This window comes from Dermacentor silvarum, chromosome 4 (assembly GCF_013339745.2).
Source record: "Dermacentor silvarum isolate Dsil-2018 chromosome 4, BIME_Dsil_1.4, whole genome shotgun sequence".
NCBI classification, from domain to species: Eukaryota; Metazoa; Arthropoda; class Arachnida; order Ixodida; family Ixodidae; genus Dermacentor; species Dermacentor silvarum.
This window is the reverse complement of record NC_051157.2, coordinates 228,142,818-228,160,974: the sequence shown is the minus strand read 5'-3', so window position 1 is coordinate 228,160,974 and position 18,157 is coordinate 228,142,818. Positions and strand designations below refer to the sequence as shown.

Genomic DNA, 18,157 nt, shown 5'->3' with positions numbered 1-18,157 from the left:
CCAGGCGAAAACTGTGCGTCACGGTGGCGGGCGTTGTACTGACGCTGCTGAGTGGTTTGCAAGGCCGTCAGTCGAGTACGGGCAAGCTGGCGTGCATGGCTGGCGTGCATGGCTGGCGTGCATGGGCGGCGAGGGCGATGGCGTTGCGCGCATACTCGCTTGTTCAGATCGCAGCAGGAGGAAGTGCCCTATCAAGGGGCAAGGTTGGTTCACGACCGTACAGTAGATAAAATGGAGAAAATCCGGCGGTTTCGTGACGGGAAGAATTATACGCAAATGTGACGTAAGGAAGAGCAATGTCCCAGTCGTGGTGGTCCTTGGAAACGTACTTGGACAGCATATCGATAAAGGTACGGTTTAACCACTCCGTCAGGCTACTGGTTTGAGGATGGTATGAGGTAGTCGGCTTGTGTTGAGTGGAGCAGGAACGCACACTGTTGGCGATAACTTTCGACAGGAAGTTACGAGCACGGTCACTAAGCAGCTGTCGCTAAGCAGCATGAAGCAAGATAATGTAACGCATGAGAAAGTCCGCGACGTCAGTGGCGCAACTGGTAGGGAGAGCCCGTGTGATAGCGTATCGGGTGGCATAATCAGTTGCGACGGCTACCCATTTGTTCCCAGAGGATGACGTGGGAAAGGGGCCGAGGAGGTCTAATTCAACACGAAAGAACGGTTCCACAGGGACGGTGATCGGCTGGAGATGACCGGCAGGTAGCACCTAAGGTGTTTTCCGACGCTGGCAGGGATCACAGGCAGCAACATAGCGTCGGACGGAGCGAGCGAGACCGGGCCAATAGAAGCGGCGGCGGACTCGGTCTTACGTGCGGGTTACCCCAAGATGTCCTGCAGTGGGTGCTTCATGCATCTCAAAGAGCACAGTCCGTCGTAGATGTTTTGGCACGACAAGAAGATCAGATTCATCAGGGAGGAAGTTCCTTCGGTACAGAATGCTGCCCTGGAGGACATATCGGCGAACGGAGGAGTCGGTAGGAGTAGAGCGCAGATGCTCGAGGAGTGCTCTCAGTGATAGATCCTTGTACTGCTCATCGGCGATGTTAGCGAAGGCAGACAAAGAGAAAATACCGTTGGTGGTACTACTGTCAGCGGCGTCAGGCTCATCTACCGGGTAGCGAGACAGGCAGTCAGCGTCCTTGTGTAGTCAGCCAGATTTGTAGGTGACAGAATACGAATATTCTTGGAGGCGTAAAGCCCAGCGACCAAGTCTTCCTGTAGGATCTTTCAGTGAGCATAATCGGCAAAGCGCGTGATGGTCTGTGACAACGGAAAAGGGTCGGCCATATAAGTATGGGCGGAACTTCGCAACCGCCCAAACTAGGGCCAGACACTCACGCTCAGTGATGGAATAGTTGCACTCGGAGGGTGAAAGGAGCCTGCTGGCGTAAGCAATAACACGGTCGTTGCCGCGCTGGCGTTGTGCCAGTACTGCGGCAATTCCATGGCCACTGGCATCATACGGACTTCGGTAGGCGCAGAAGGATCGAAATGGGCCAGAACGGGAGGCGTTGTGAGGAGATCAATTAGATGCGAGAACGCAGAGGCCTCGTTATCACCCCACTGGAAAGGGGTGTCTTTTTTTAAAAGCACGGTTAGTGGTTGTGCTATGGCCGCAAAATTTTTCACAAAACGACAGAAGTACGAACAAAGGCCGACGAAGCTGCGCACATCTTTGACACACTTTGGAACAGGGAAGTGCATAAAAGCATGTATCTTGCCTGGGTCCGGTTGCATTCCGTTCGCGTCAACGAGATGTCCAAGGACAGTAATCTGGCGACGGCCGAATTGGCATGATGATGTATGGTGCTTAATGGCGCAAGGGCCAGATATGGCCAAAGAGCGCCAGGCCGGTGTTCATGAGTTGACAATGGAGCAATGAATTGCGAAAGGTAGATGTGTCATGGCTGTAAAAGGGCCTAAAAACAATCGCTGTAAAATGCGTAAAATGTATATGTAATAAAATTATGGCAATGGCTAATGAGGTGCACTGTGATCACGAAAGAACAAATTGCAAGATAATGACGATAGGCGAAAATATATCACAGATAAATCTCTTTTTTTTTTTTTTTTAAGCACTACTGCCTTGACAGACCCTTTGAAAACGTAAGGGCCTGGAGGCGCGTGCTATGCAAAACTACTGTCGCGGTGACATCCTCTGAAGAGAGGACACGCTACGAAACTATTGGGGAAGTAACATGCAGTACAACATCACTTAGAAATTCCAGAACAGCTTTAGTGCTAAACAGAGGTTCGTCGCCAAGAAACATAGCAGGGTGGAGAGGGAGACGGTACTGGTACGCTAAAGGGAAGTGTCTTTTTCTCTCTCTTTCGGCTTCCCTGCACTCCACGAGCACGTGTCGCACAGTAAGCCTCTCTCCACATCTACCACAGGTTGGAGGCTCATTACCAGTCAACAGAAAATTGTGAGTTCCATATGTGTGTCCTATTCTGAGACGGCAGAATAGGACATCAGTTCGTCGTGTTTTAGTTGTACAGGGCCAGAAACCTAACTGTGGCTTAATCAAGTGGAGCTTATTATTTGTTTCACTGTCCCACATGCGTTGCCAGTGGCTTCGCAGTCTCGTTCGCAAAAAAGGCTTGAGATCTGTGGCGGCAATAGTACTGCTAAGATTGGTAGCTTGAGATGTAATTGCTGTGGCCATTTGGTCTGCTAGCACATTACCCTCGATGGATCTATGACCAGGAACCCAGCATACTGTCACATGTCTACCAGATGAGTAGATATTGCACAAACATGAGTAAAGTTCAATAAAAACAGGATTTTTGTGTTTCCTTAAAGACATTAGTGCCTTTACGACACTTAAGGAGTCCGTGAATATTATTGCCTTCTGTAGTTTTAATTTCTTAATGTGTTTAACCGCACACAGTACTGCATAGGCTTCTGCAGAGAAGATACTTGCATATGGGTTCAATACGTCTGATTCAGAAAAAGATGGACCGACAGCCGCGTAAGATACGCCAGCATGTGACTTTGACGCGTCGGTGTAGAATTCAGAGCAAGAGTATTTCGATTGGAGTTCACGGAAATGCATTGCGATTTCGAGTTCAGGAGCGTGCTTTGTGACCTCTACAAAGGATATATCACATTCTATCACCTGCCACTCCCAGGGCGGTAACAGCTTACCTGGAGGCATTAGACAGTGTTCGAGAAGTGGGACATCCATTTCTTCGCTAAGTTCTCTCACACGCAGTGAGAAAGGACGTCTCATAGAGGGTCGGTTATGAAAAAGTGTAGTACATGACAAATCGTTAACAGTTTTATAACACGGATGTTCATGATTAGAGTGGACTTTGAGGAAATATGTGAAGCTGATGTATGATCTCTACAGATGGAGTGACCATTCATTCGATTCTACGTATAAGCTTTCAATAGGGCTTGTTCTGAAAGCACCGGTGGCCAGGCGGATACCTAGATGGTGAACAGGATCTAGCATCTTTAGTGCGCTTGGGGCGGCAGAGTGGTATACTACAGCCCCATAATCTATTCGCGAACGAATCAGACTCTTATAAAGCTTCAGTAGACACTTCCTGTCGCTGCCCCATGTTGTGTGAGATATAATCTTCATTAGGTTCATGGTTTTTAGGCATTTTGCCTTGAGATACTTTATCTGGGGAATGAAGGTAAGCTGAGAGTCAAGTATGATGCCTAAAAACTTGTGTTCTTTGTTCACAGGTATTTGCTGTCCATACAGTTCCACACAGGGATCTGGTATCAGGCCTCTCCTTCTCGTGAAAAGAACACAAGAACTTTTGTGGGGGTTAACTTTAAACCCGTTTTCATCTGCCCACTTGGATACCTTGTTCAAGCCCTGCTGTACCTGTCTCTCGCACACTGCGAGGTTACAAGACTTGAAGCCTATTTGTATGTCGTCCACGTAGACTGAATAAAAAATTGCCGGTGGTAATGAGGCGCGGAGTGTGTTCATCTTAACGACAAAGAGTGTGCAGCTGAGCACGCCTCCCTGGGGTACACCAGTTTCCTGTATAAATGGACGTGACAATACATTGCCGATTTTGACGCGGAAGGTACGATTAGACAAATAGCTTTCTATTAGGCTTAGCATATTGCCATGGATGCCCATTCGCGACAAGTCTCTCAAGATTCCGTAACGCCACGTTGTGTCGTACGCCTTCTCCATATCGAGGAATATCGATAAGAAAAACTGTTTATGTACAAATGCGTCCCGAATATTTGCTTCAATGCGCACAAGATGATCAGTTGTGGATCGCCCTTCTCTAAAGCCACACTGATAGGGATCAAGCATATTGTTCAGTTCAAGGAAATGTATGAGGCGTCGATTAACCATTTTTTCAAATAGCTTGCACAAGCAACTTGTGAGAGCTATGGGACGGTAACTTGCCGCCAAGGAAGGATCTTTACCCTGCTTCAATACAGGGACCACAATCGCTTCTTTCCATGTGGATGGAAGATATCCGGCAGCCCAAATAGTGTTGAGAAGTGCCAGTAGTGTTAGTTGTGTATCAGTGTGCATGTTCTTAATCATGTCATACATGACTCTGTCAGGTCCCGGTGCAGAGCTCTTACATGCGATCAAGGCAGCTCTCAACTCAGCAATAGTGAAAGGAAGGTTATAACGTTCGTTCTGTCGACATTTGCGTATGAATGGCTTACATTCTTCTATCTGTTTGTATTTAAGGAAGGATTTCGAATAATGGATTGAGCTTGACACATGCTCAAAGTGCTCCCCAAGACAGTCTGCCTGGTACTGCAAGGTATTCCCCTGGTCATTAACCAGAGGCAACGGATGAATTTGTTGCCCCTTTAGCTTTCTTAAGCCATTCCACACTTTTGCCTCCTGTGTGTAGGAATTTATACCCGAGAGAAACCTCACCCAGCTTTCTCTCTTTGCCTGACGTCGTGTCCGCCTTCCCTGCGATTTAGTCTGTTTAAATTGAATGAGATTTTCAGCATTTGGAGATCTACGCAATATGCCCCATGCCTTATTTTGCCTTTTTCGTGCCTGTCTACAGTCTTCGTTCCACCAGGGAACACGTCTTTTACGTGAACCACCATTCGTTTGTGGGATACACTTTTCAGCAGCATCAATAATAAAAGCGGTAAAATATGCGACAGCATCATCGATACTAAAACTGTTTATAAAATCTCGTGGTAAATAAGTTGATTTTTTAAAATGCTCCCAATCAGCCGACGCTAATTTCCATCGAGGAATGTTGGGAGGGTTATCATGCTGCATTATTAAGCTTAGAGTTACAGGGAAGTGGTCACTTCCAAAAGGATTGTTAAGTACTTTCCATTCAAGGACAGGCAGAAGAGAAGCTGATCCAACTGCAAGATCTATCGATGAATACGAATCATGTTGGGCATTGTAATATGTCGGCTCCTTCTTATTAAAAAGGCAGGCACCAGAGGTCAGAAGGAAATTTTCGATGAGTCGACCTCTCGCATCACATCGCGAGTCTCCCCACAACGTGTTGTGGGCATTAAAATCACCCACAAGTAGATACGGTTCCGGAAGTTGATCAATGAGGTTATAGAAATCTGTTTTTATGAGGTGATAGTTTGGGGGAATATATATGGAGCAAACAGTTACCAACTTATTGAAGAGAACTGCCCTAACTGACACTGCCTCAAGGGGTGTTTGTAAGGCTACATGATGACAAGCTACAGACTTATCTGCAACGATTGCTACACCGCCGCATGAGCCGTTAGCTTCGTCACGGTCTTTTCGAAAGATGGCGTACTGACGAAGAAAGTGTGTTTGTGTGTGTTTCAGGTGTGTCTCTTGAACACACAGCAATTTTGGATTATGTTTATGTAGGAGTTCTTTAACGTCATCGAGGTTGTGGAGAAGACCCCTGACATTCCAATATAGTATTTGTGTATCCATAGTGAAAGTGTTTTGTGCTGTGTGTTTAAGAGGGGAAATCTGTGTTAGCCCACAAGGCCCTTTCCGGGCCCCGTGATGCGGGTTTTGTCTTTCTTGGCGCGCTCTTGAGAGCTGCGCCGATCCTTCGGCGTCTGGGACGCCGGTGAACTTGATGTATCCATCACCTCCACCGAGGCGCTGGATGCCCGCTCGCGGCGTACGCTCGCGGGTGTTTCGGGCTTCTCTGACCGAGCAGAGGCCCTAGGTGTCGTAGAGCCCGCAGGCACGGAGGACTGCTGGCTCATTTTGCTGGGTGGCGGAACAGTGTTGGCTGATACCGCCGAGGGGGCTGACGGCATGACTGCCGGCACACTAGGTGTGACTCGGACGGCCGCCGAAGAAAGTGACGCTGCCCCCCGCCGCGTCACATCAACGTAGGATGGTTTCGATGGGTTGTGAGTCGTGAAAAAACGTCTTCGTGCTTCTTGGAAAGAGATATTCAATTTGACCTTGAGTTCGATTACTTCCTTTTCTTTTTTCCATGATGGACACGATCGCGAATAAGCCGGATGGTCTCCATCACAGTTAACACAGTGTGTATCAGAAGTGCAGACGTCAGAGGTGTGGTCATTTGAGGCACATTTTGCACAGGTGGAGCGCCCACGGCAGCTTTGAGATCCATGCCCAAACCGCTGACACTTGAAGCATCGGCGCGGATTTGGAATGTACGGTCGTACGCGAACTTTACAGTATCAAGTTTCGATGTATTCAGGCAGGTTGCTGGTTCCAAAAGTGATAATCAAGTGCTTAGTTGGGATTTCCTTGTCGTCACGTCTTAGTTTAATCCTTTGTACATTTACTACGTTTTCATCTTTCCACCCCTCAAGCAGTTCAGTTTCAGTTAGTTCAAGCAGGTCGATTTCCGAAACGACACCACGGACAGTATTCATGGACCTATGTGGACTCACAGAAATGGGAATGTCCCCGAATGCAGCAAGGTTTGTCAATTTGGTGTGTTGTAGCTTGTCACGCACCTCCAGCAGGAGGTCGCCGCTTGCCATCTTTGTTATTTTATAGCCAGGGCCTATGGTGTCTGTCAAGCATTTTGATACAATGAAGGGGGATATCATTCGGACAGTCTTCGTTACATGCTCACTATGTATGACGTGATACCTGGGAAATGTTTCTTTCTGTTGTACAAAGAACTTGAAAGTTTCATCGGTGCGCCCCCTCTTAAGGGAGCGATCAGGGAGTGCAGGAAAATTGCTAGCCATATTGATGCCACAGTATTCGGCAGGCATGCCAGCCACCCACCACGGAGCCCAACTAGGGGACGCGACAGGACATGAAGTATTCAGTTCTGATCACGCCAGCGGTACATGCCCACTATAACCCAATATGAATAACCTAGGTTGGTTATGTCACACAAGGTTAACCCTCGCTGCCTGGAAAATCGGAAGTGATACAGAAATAAGTAGAGGACAGGAAAGGGAGAAAGTGAGAGGGAAAGACGAAGATCGAAGAGAAGGACAGGAAAAGGCAACTACCGATTTCCCCCGGGTGGGTCAGTCCGGGGGTGCCGTCTACGTGAAGCAGAGGCCAAAGGAGTGTGTTGCCTCTGCCGAGGGGCCATGAAGGTCCAGACACCCGGCTTCAGCTCAACTCCCAGGATCCCCTTTTCCCCGGACACGGCTAAGCCACGCACGGTTACACGCGGGAGGGTCAAACCCTCGGGTGCTCGGGTACGTGGTGTCGAATTGGCACTTCGATGCATTGAGTTGCAGACGGGCTCGACGAAAAACGTCCAGGACTGCTGATGCTGAGAGGCTTTCGAGGTGCGTAGTGAACGTTGGGGAGAATACTATAGCGTCGTCTAAGTAGCACAGGCACGTGGACCATTTGAAACCATGAAGAAGGGAGTCCATCATGCGTTCAAAAGTGGCAGGAGCGTTACATAGACCAAACGGCATCACTTTGAATTGATAAAGACTGTCAGGTGTTACAAAAGCAGTCTTCACGCGGTCTAGATCATCCACGGCAATCAGCCAGAAGCCGGAGCGAAGGCCAATAGAGGAGAAATAGCGAGCACCGTGGAGGCAGTCAAGGGCGTCATCAATCCGAGGTAGGGGATACACGTCCTTTTTGGTAACCCTGTGAAGGTGCCGATAATCCACGCAAAAGTGCCATGAGCCATCCTTCTTTTTTACCAGTACAAGAGGTGACGCCCATGGACTACACGACGGTTCAATAATGTTCTTGGCAAGCATTTTGCGAACTTCTGCGTGAATAACTTGACGCTCAGCCGATGACGCTCGATACGGGCGGCGATGAATAGGAGGGGCATTGCCGGTATTAATGTGATGTTTAACAGCTTTGGTTTGGGACAAGGGATGATTGTTAAAGTAAAAAATATCGTGGTAGGAAAACAGAACGCGGTCAAGCTCACGAGCGTGCTCGGAGGGCATGTCGGGCGCAATCATTTTCTGTAAGTCGGCGATGGTACAAGTTGCCGACTGCAATGGCAGAGGAGGATCGGCTGAATTGTCGTCTACTGCAATAGATGCTACTGAGTGATCCTCAAATGAGCAAAGCTGGGCCAGAGACATCCCGCGTGGCAGCACTTGTGCCGTCAAGCCAAAATCGACCACTGGCAGGCAGACGTAATTCTCCGTAACAGATAAAGCTGTATGAACCACTCTGATCCCGTGTGTAAGTCTTGGTTGCCGTTCTAGATGCGGGAGATCTTCTGGTATTTGTCAGCATGTGCCTCAATGGGTGTGCTCACTACGATCATGTTCTGTTGAAAATTGGTACAGATGGTGTCCTCGTCTCGGGCTTCTCTTGGGATTTCGGCGGCGTAGTAAATACTGGTCGCCAGTCGGGCGGCCCCATGGTCGGCGACTCGGAGGTCGCATCTTGGTCGAATGATCTTATAATCGCCTTGGGGTAGTTGAGGCATGCGGCTTGATCTTGCCATTTGTCGCAGCCGTTCCTCACATTATTTCTTGCTGCTATTGCCTCGTTGGGGCTCCACGCCGGGGTCCAGTGGTTTCTCGCAGGCTAACTTCCTTGATCCTACGGCTCTCTATCCTGCGCTTTCTTCAATTTCTTTGCGGGGAACGAACTCTCCATCCACAGAGACCTCCATACTTGTCAGTAAGTCATCATATTGAACGCGCCGACTGCCGTTCCTTGGTTTCCGCCAGCGGCAGCGGCGGCGGCCGGCAGGTGTTAGGCCTAGCTCTCCCGCCGGTGTGTATGACTTCAAAACGGCCGTAAAGTTGTAAAAATCAAACCCCCACCTTGAACTTGAGCTGAATCAGTGGATACCAAATTCTTGTGGGTATCGAGTGATTTCCGCTGCAAAAGCATTCGTTGAAACCGGAGCCAACACGACGCGCGTCCGCTCACTTGAGAGTTTTGCGCCGCACTTTCTACTGAACATGCATAGAATTTTTTTTTATTTGATTCTCAGCCCGGGGTCAATCAATATTCCACATCGACCTATATTCCAATTTTTACAATAGCATGAAAGAGGTCCCAGGCAAAGACACCTCTAAGCACAATAGAAGCACTTTTTCGATAAAATGTTCACTTATCCTTGAAAGAATGAAATTTGGCATTTCCTGTCAACTACAGCCGTGAAATTTCACTCATGGCAACTGCTGCCGATATGACGGACATATCAGACTCACCAAATGCAGGCACCCAATGCCTTCAGAGCAAGACAGCCGTCCTCTTGCGGAGTCAGGTATGTGGGGTCCCCTGCATGAATTAAATAGACAGCTGTTTGATAAAAGAGCAGGACTTGCTGCCATAGAGGTCGCAAGCACCACCAGGTAACTCCTGCACTGCTGTCTTTCTAACCATCTTTGAAGAAAGCAAAAGAGAAGTGATGCAAGCACACACACAGAGTGCTGACTTTCAACAGGGGTGGGAAAGCTTAAACCAGCTTTGGAGGAATTTTTGGAGCAGAAATATTTTGGTTCTGGAACACAATACAGTATAGACCACTTATAACGTAACCGCTTATAGTGCAGGACCGGATATAGTGCAGTCTTTTCAGACTCCCGTTAATTTTCCCATAGCACTCCATGTATACACGTATCGCTTATAGTGCAGTTGCGGGAAACGAAATACCGGTTACAGTGCGGCTGCCTGGGAGTACGGAAGTCAGCAGAGACGGCGAACGCTCCTCTCAAACGGCCGCCCCAAGGAGTGCTCGAGGAAAAAAGAGAGACGAAGTGGAGGAGAAGGGCACGTGGTTCGAACGAACAGCCAGTGAGGCTGAAACCAGAACCTTGAGTGACTAGAAGTAGACACGTGACTAGAAAGTAGAGGAAGCATAAAGGAGAAAGAAGGGTTCACTGCCATTTTCTACGCGTGGCTACGGTAGCGTGGCTGAGACGTCGGCACGTACAGGGTCGTCCACTCTTGGGGTGAACACGGCTCCGCGTGGCCGCGCAGCGCCGGTGCCTCCGGTGCGGCCGCGCATCGAAGCAAATCGGCGCAGGCGCACAGGGGCCTAGGGGAGGTGTTCGCGTCGTCTGCTACAACGCTGGCGCGCGCCACTCTGTCTTTGCAGTGGAATACACGGTGCTAAACGCAGGCGGCCGAGCGCCCGAGGTGGCGTCTCGGGAACGCGCGCTTCACTAACTGCATCATTTTCCTGCTGGTTTTGTCTACAGCTTGTGAACAGGCTGCTTAATCGATTTGCATCAACAGAAGCAAGCTTCTCAGCACATAAACGACTTTTTTTTGTAATTGACGAGGGTAAACGAACAAAGTTATTGCTTGTCCGCTCTTTATTAGGCCGGGCCCACTTTATTTTACTGCCACAACTACTGGTGTCGTGAATCCGGAGAAGCCCATCAGGTGCGCTTTTCACGATTTGTGTCATGACGTGATGAGACTAGCGCTCTGTTTCCTGCAACTCATGATGCTATACCGGATTTGGGTAATTGACACCAGCCATAAATTTCGCAGAAAATTAGAGAGCGATTGTTCAATCGTGCTTATATATTTGATCATTTTTGTAATTGATTCTACCACTAAGGCTGGCAAAAAAGAGTGACAGTAACTAAGGGGTGGCATCCGCTGCTCTGTTATGGCCGCGTTAATGCCGCTTGTAGGTAGGCGTGGATCGCTTTACGTAATGTAGGAATCTGATCTGGCGGTAATTTTATGCCCAATTTTCATCTTTCTAAATAAATAAAAAATACAGTTTATTATTGTTGTCAGACTGCATGTAATATCACCAAGCGGTGCCGGTCCTTTGACGCATACATTGCGCGGGAAGTTGCGTTCTCAATTAAAGGGATTGTTTGATAGCATGGATGAGCTCGTGTAAAATAGGTGGCGCGGACCTTTCCTTATTTATTCACATTTTTTTTCGTATTCTTGGAGTCAGTGCACGCAGCTTTCGAATGCAGTTTCTGTTCATTTTGAATAGGTGGTTGGAGTGGGAAATCTATAATCGACGCGCCAGTTTTCCAGCTTACATCACGTCTTTCCGGGTAATTAAGTTGTTATTCGCTTCCACTTCATTTCACTATTACCTCGGAATTGGTCAAATGTATATTCTCACTAAAATTTAATAATTTGGTAATTGTGGGGTATACGTGCCGAAGCGACACATGGCCTCTGTGCTATATACGCCATAGAGGTGGACAGCGTATAAATTTGCTATGATGAATTTATTTATATTTTTTTTGTGTGTGAGGTGGGAGAGGGGGGGGGGAGGTAGGCTGAGTGGGTGAAACCTAATTAAGAATACCGTCAAAGGAACGCCAGGAGCGCACAAGCCATGCTGCTGCCGTCGTGGGGAAGTAGCCGGGGAAGTAGTCATGACACAAATCGTGAAAAGCGCGCCTGATGGGCTTCTGCGGATGCACGGCACCAATGGTTGTGGCAGTAAAATAAAGTGGGCCCGGCCTAATAAAGAGCGCGCAAGCAATAACTTTGCTCGTTTACTCTCGTCAATTAAAAAAAAAAGTTGTTTATGTGCTGAGAAGCTTGCTTCTGTTGATGCAAATTGATTAAGCAGCCTGTTCACAAGCTGTAGACAAAACCAGCAGGAAAATGATGCAGTTAGTGAAGCGCGCATTCCCACGACGCCACCTCGGGCGCTCGGCCGCCTGCGTTTAGCGCCATGTATTCCACTGCAAAGACAGAGCGGCGCGCGCCAGCGTTGTAGCAGACGACGCGAAGGACCTCCCCTAGGCCCCCGTGTGCCTGCGCCGATTTGCTTCGATGCGCGGCCGCGCCACAGGCACCGGCGCTGCGCGGAGCGCGGCCACGCGGAGCCGTGTTCACCCCAAGAGTGGACAACCCTGTACACGCATGTTCCGGCTCAACGCAGAATCGGGGACCTTGCCATTTGAGATAGGGTAAAATTTCCGCCGCGTCTTTTTTTTTTTTTTTGTTTTGTTTGCGCGCGACGTTGGGGGGTCTCTCCTAAGCTTTTACTCTATGGCGGTGCTGGAGCAATGCCGGTCGGAGGGGCCGCCGCGTGATTTGGTTCGAATGAACAAGATTCAACGGTAAATTGAATGCAAACGTTCGAGCCGCATTCCTCGACTGTCACATACGTGTGGCGGCTCGGTGCACATGTTTTGTATATGTGCGGGCCTTGAAAATTGTTGCTTTGGTTATAGTGCGGTACCGCTTATAGTGCGGATATTCGAGACTCCGGCGACTTGCGTTATAAGCGGTGTATACTGTATGTTGAATTTGGAGCAGATTAACGGGAAAGAGGGGGGGAGTAGGAAGGATATTGTTGAAGTGGCAAATTTCAAATTTGGAGTAGAACGCTCCAATCTAGAGCAGGTCAATGAAGTAATCGCAACTTTAACACAAATACTTCCTTTTTGGATTAACTCCTACAGTGTATTTGCATTACAGTTGTCACAGATCCAACTTCAGAGACAGCAAAAGACTGTAGTGCTTTGTTTTCTAGTGTCTACCACATACAATGACGCCGTGATACTTACAGTTCTCACCATTTGAACTAGCTGGTAACTCCAGCATTTTGGGTCCCGTCATGGCGGCAGACTTAAAATTTAAAGAGAGAAAAACTCTCGGTATTCGAACACCCCTGGGACGTTTACTTCAAACAAAATTCTTGTTCGCCTCCCACTGTTAATCACGTTTGATGCCTGAACGCAAACTGAAATTCCAGTGGAACTCTACAGTGTACGCCAGTTGCGCTGCTTTGTTGTTCTTTTTTATGTACAATGCTCAGCCTCTCTGGCGTAGGCTAGAGGAATGTCAGCACATTGGCAGAGACCACGCGACACTGGTACGACAGCAATCATGCTGCTCCGTATGGCTCCATGGCATACGGAAATAACTAGTTCCTTTGTGATGGCAAAAAAACTGAAATCTTGTTAAAGTGCCTGAAATGCTATATTACATGATAACTTTGGACATATTGCAGTATGTTTTTGTACACCGTATCACAAAATGCATACATGTTGCAGCTGAAGCAAGGTAGTAGTGTTTTTCAACGTCATCTATAGATTCCAATTACGCAAAACAGACTGTTGTATGTATATGCCAGGTCTAGTTCAATGATGCGTTTGAGGTTAATACATGATAGTAGTGAAATTTTCACCCTTCGTATCTTACTCACTGGGGCGCTAATGTGTTCAAGACATCTTTTGCATTACTTATAAGTACCATTACTGTTAATTATAACATTTATTAGACATTTATTAGTGGCAGAGAGCTGCTCAAGAACTATGCATTTCTTGTACACAAATTGACATCCATATGTTCTCAGCTTCCATGAGAGCGTATACACTCAATGACTCATTTTTCAGACATGTCTCATAAGTCTAACTCTTTTGCAGCCGTGACACGTACCCTATAGAGCCAATGTTTGAAATTTCGGACACTGAAGCCCATTGCCGTCTGATTTTTCTTACTTTTTGCCATGACCACAGGCCCGAAACGGCATTAACTGAAGCTACCACTGCCACCATTTAAATTTTCCCTGTGAGGGTCTAGTATCTCACAGAAGTAGCGGCCACCGCGGTGGGTCGGGGATTAGCAAGCCTCACGTCGACCATCACCTCGCATAATCTAGCGCATGCCACAAAAGGGGGGCACTGAGCACTTGCACGCAAGAAAACACCCCAAGTTAACCGAAACAGTTCATCTGCCTCCGACGACACCCAGCACTGCACAAATGCCCAGTCCTGGGACGGCACAGGAATCAAAAGGCCTGCCGTGCCAAGGCAGAAAAATACAGAAAAGGGTGCCACTAGCACATCACTGTGGAACGATGGCTCCCCACCATTGGGGTAGCCAGAGGGGGGCCTTCCCTTGACATCAATCAGACAGCCTCGCTGAGGACCTTGTTGTAACACCTGGTGCTTGCTGCAGAGAGCTCATCCTAAAACGTTACCGCAGTCTCCAGAACAGCCGGGTGTTAGGAGACACGACACTTTCAAATCTCTCGGAGCTACTGGCCCTTATTTTGCGGCGAACTATGGATGTCATAATTTCAACAAAGGCTTCCAAGACCGAAAGCAGCCCTGCTTCGGACTGTCTGCAACATCCATTCCAGAGTGTGATCAAATTATGATACGCGTCATGCGATGAGGACTACCATACCGTGATCACAAGTTCCCTCCAAACATCTGTTCAAACACATCGAACAGCAAATCACCAAAAGTGAGTGACACCTGCATCATATGACACTGCTGAAGTTTTATTGCAAAGATTCATTCCTGAATTTTAAATGTAGAAGAATATAGCATGCACACAATGTCAAAAGCGTGATTGAAAGACAAAAAACGAAAACAAATGTTGGGTTTTACAAGCAAAAACCACAACCTGATTATGAGGCATGCTGTAGTGGGGAACTCCGGAATAACTTGGACCACCTGGGGTCCTTAACATGTACTTAAATCTAAGTACACGGGTGCTTTCGCATTTCGCCCCCATCCAATTGCAGCCGCCGTGGCCAGGGGATTTGATCCCACGACCACGTGCTTAGCAGCCCAACATAATAGCCAGAAAGTAACCACGGCGGGTAGTGCAACCAAGTAATAGGCAACTTGCAAAATAGTGCCCGCCCACTTGCGTATGTAGGCATGACCGAACCCCCCACTAAATGACCTGGTTGAAAAACAGCGTTTATCTCCGCCGTTACCTGGGATGCAACAAGTCTCTTCTTCCTCTGTCTTTCTTTCTAGTGCCTTTCTTTCCCATTACTTTTTCTGCGTCAAGTAATAATTAAAGGAAATGCCAGTTCTTTTTCTGTTCTCGAAAAACGAATAGAAAGCAGATTCTTTATACACAATTTGCAAATTCGAAGTTTGCTGTCTTGCCCAGCTGTTCGCCATTTTATTTACGTAATTTTATACATACTGCCAGCTCTTCTACACACACTATTCCTACGTCTAAGTGCAGTCGCTCAAGAGGAGGAGCATGAGCTCAAAGGCTTCAGAATTTGAGAAAACTTGTCCTCGTAGATTAGGGATGGGTGAATAGTGAACTTGAGGTTCGAAGCGAATAGTGATCTGGTCGAATAATGTCGAATCAAATAGTTCGAATAGTATATATCACATATTACAGTCAAAAATTGTTAATTCGAATTTCACGGAACCGAAAAAACGTCCGAATTAACCGAATGCCGAATTATCAGGCTATCCAGAAAACAATAAGCAGATGCTTACTACGTCAGCTCGATTTTATTAGTGTAATGGATGAGCAAATCCTTTTGCTATTTGGCACACAAGCAGTGTGGAAGCTGCAATTCTCGTCATCTCGTGACTGATTGGCTCTCGCAGCGGCCGATCGAGGCCTCGCGACTTCCTTCGCAGCACGCATCATTTGCGACACGCTTTGCACTACCGCACGCATTTGGCAATTATTTTTTCACCAGTAAAGCCCGGGATACATGGAGCGAACTTTCTCGATGAACTTCACGCGTCAAGTAACGACGCGGCGACACGACGCAGGATGTTCGCAAAAACGTATAGCCTTCGAGATTTATGGTTGGTGTATGGCAGCCATGACATGAAGCCTAGCCTCCGAGATGTGTACCGGCCATCCGTGGTTTCTGGCTGCCTATTCGGGAGCGCCGAATAATTAGAACATATCGAATACTTGAATTCGAATCGAAGGGAATAACGAATATAGAATTATACAAAAAAATATTCGCCCTTCCCTACGAGTCTGACCCCACACCGAGAGGAAATGCACTGCTGCGATTCAAGTAAGTGCTTTTGTCATCACCGAACCCTAGAAGATCAAGTAGTGGGGCTTGGAGCGGTAAAGTTCCAAAACAGAACTTCCAAAACGACACCTGTTTTGTTTAAGCCTGGAAATAAAATAATTGCCTCCCACGTACCGTTTAAACTTCACAATTCAGAAATCCAGATACTACTACGTTTCAAATGCCTAGGTGTAACTTTCAAACAACACATGTCATGGACTGCGCATGTTGGAACATTGCTTTCAAATACATCCATAATTTCGGGCATTCTGCCAAGAGTGTGTTTTATGCGATAGCAATTATATGGACACTCTAGGCGAATTTCTGCAGTCGGCGTCGCCGTGAGGTTCCACATAAAGTCCACGGGCGATACAATCATCGCCGTACGCTGTATGTACGAGTGAAAGCATGCGACGGTGAGCCGGCAATCACGGCTCGTGCACACAAGGGCGGGAAGTATGAAGGAAGCACACAGTCTACCAGTCACGCACAAGCGGCCGCTTGCTCCCCGCCAGGCAAGAACTCTCTGGAGGGAGGGTGGGCAGGTGGAGAAGCCGCACTATTCACCCTTTTCACGGCAATCCCGAGGGCCCTGCCATGTTTGATCACGTGGGGACGCGTCCATTGCTTGCCTCAACTCCGTTGCCTTGATGTTTACAATGGATGTGTATGACGGCGGCGCGGCTTAGCAAACCTCTGTTTCGGGAGATATCGTAGACGGTGACTGGGTGGACAACACGAAGCTTAGGCCGCAGCTTCAGATGCAAACACGCTTTTAGAGCTGATTAAGCTATGTTTAAGCGGTGCGAGCAGCGTATATGATGCTTGCTCTAAAAGCGGGTCTAAGTATGTATTTGAAGCTATCGAAACTTTCCGCTCATTAATTGAATCAGGATTATGGTGTTTCGGTCTTTGTTCTTTATTTAGCAAATATTTTGAAGCAGCGGCTTGTCATGTTTCTGACTCAGTAAAATTCCTCGGTGCGGTACACTATTTGATCATTTTCTGCCTAATCGCTCGTGGGTATGCTCAGTTCCGGTAGACTTGTTCTTGCCGCGCACAAGGCTTGAAACGTAGCTGTTCTGCACATTGTAATACCTTGTAGCAAATGCGTATTATCGCTAGTAACTCATTTTTGTGGACCGTCACGAAACATTCAGCTTCGACCATTCGTGTGCTATCGGTGTAGTACCGTCACTTATTGTGCGTATATAGTGTGCATATATTCGCGCTCATTCAATTATTCTTGACACGTTAGCGAAAAAGCGGGTGTAAGTTTCCGTGCTGGTTGGGGTAGATGTGTCATGTATGTAGATACTGTGCGCGAAACCTACTATGACAGGCAGCGGCACTACTCCCGTTATTGTTTAACGAGCGGTACTCACTCTTGCCGACGTACCGGGGTTGAAGCCCTTTTTTGAAGGTTATCAATACAATGCTGGCGGATGAGAAGATTTGTGTATCTCGAGGAAAGCCATACATCTCGACGTGCCGGAAACACGTACAGACAGTTGCAGCAGCAGTCCGCGAACTTGGCCCCACATATTCATTCTCCAGATGCCATTAACTATTTTTGCAGCCAACTACTGCACATGTCTTCAATCCACACGACTCAAATCAGGATGAATGGAGTACAGTGCGTTAGCGAAAACTCAGTTGCATTTCCAACAGCTGATCGCACAGAAGCAAGGTTGAAGCGGTAATGGTTTCATATTTGTGCGCGGTCGCTGAGCAGACGTATGGCGCGCCGCAGTAAGCGCCATCTCGTTTCTCTAGAACAAACTGCTCCGCGAAAAGGGTCAATAGTGAGGCCACGCGGTCCCGCCGGGACGGAAGGCTCTGGGGGGGAGTGGAGCGGAAGGAGGGAAGGGGGGAGGGGCATTCTCCGCCGTGAGCGTCCACCCGCGCGGCTCTATCTAGGAAGGCATCTGCGGCGGGGGCACAGTCCGCCGTCCCCATGTTTTCGCGGCTAAGATCACGTTGATGTGCGCGCCGGCACGAAGCTCAATTCGCTCGCCGCCGCCGCTGCACTCACTCACTC

At 48.0% G+C, this 18,157-nt stretch overlaps 1 protein-coding gene across 1 annotated transcript in view; it reads right to left on the bottom strand.

Annotated features, from left to right (window-relative positions):
- Positions 1-18,157, bottom strand: part of LOC119451027 (DNA mismatch repair protein Msh6) — a 383,914-nt gene that overhangs the window by 187,952 nt on the left and 177,805 nt on the right. The window contains exon 16 of the mRNA XM_037714459.2: positions 9,584-9,653. Within this exon, the coding sequence (XP_037570387.1) occupies positions 9,584-9,653 (70 nt within the window). The remainder of the gene's footprint in view (positions 1-9,583; positions 9,654-18,157) is intronic.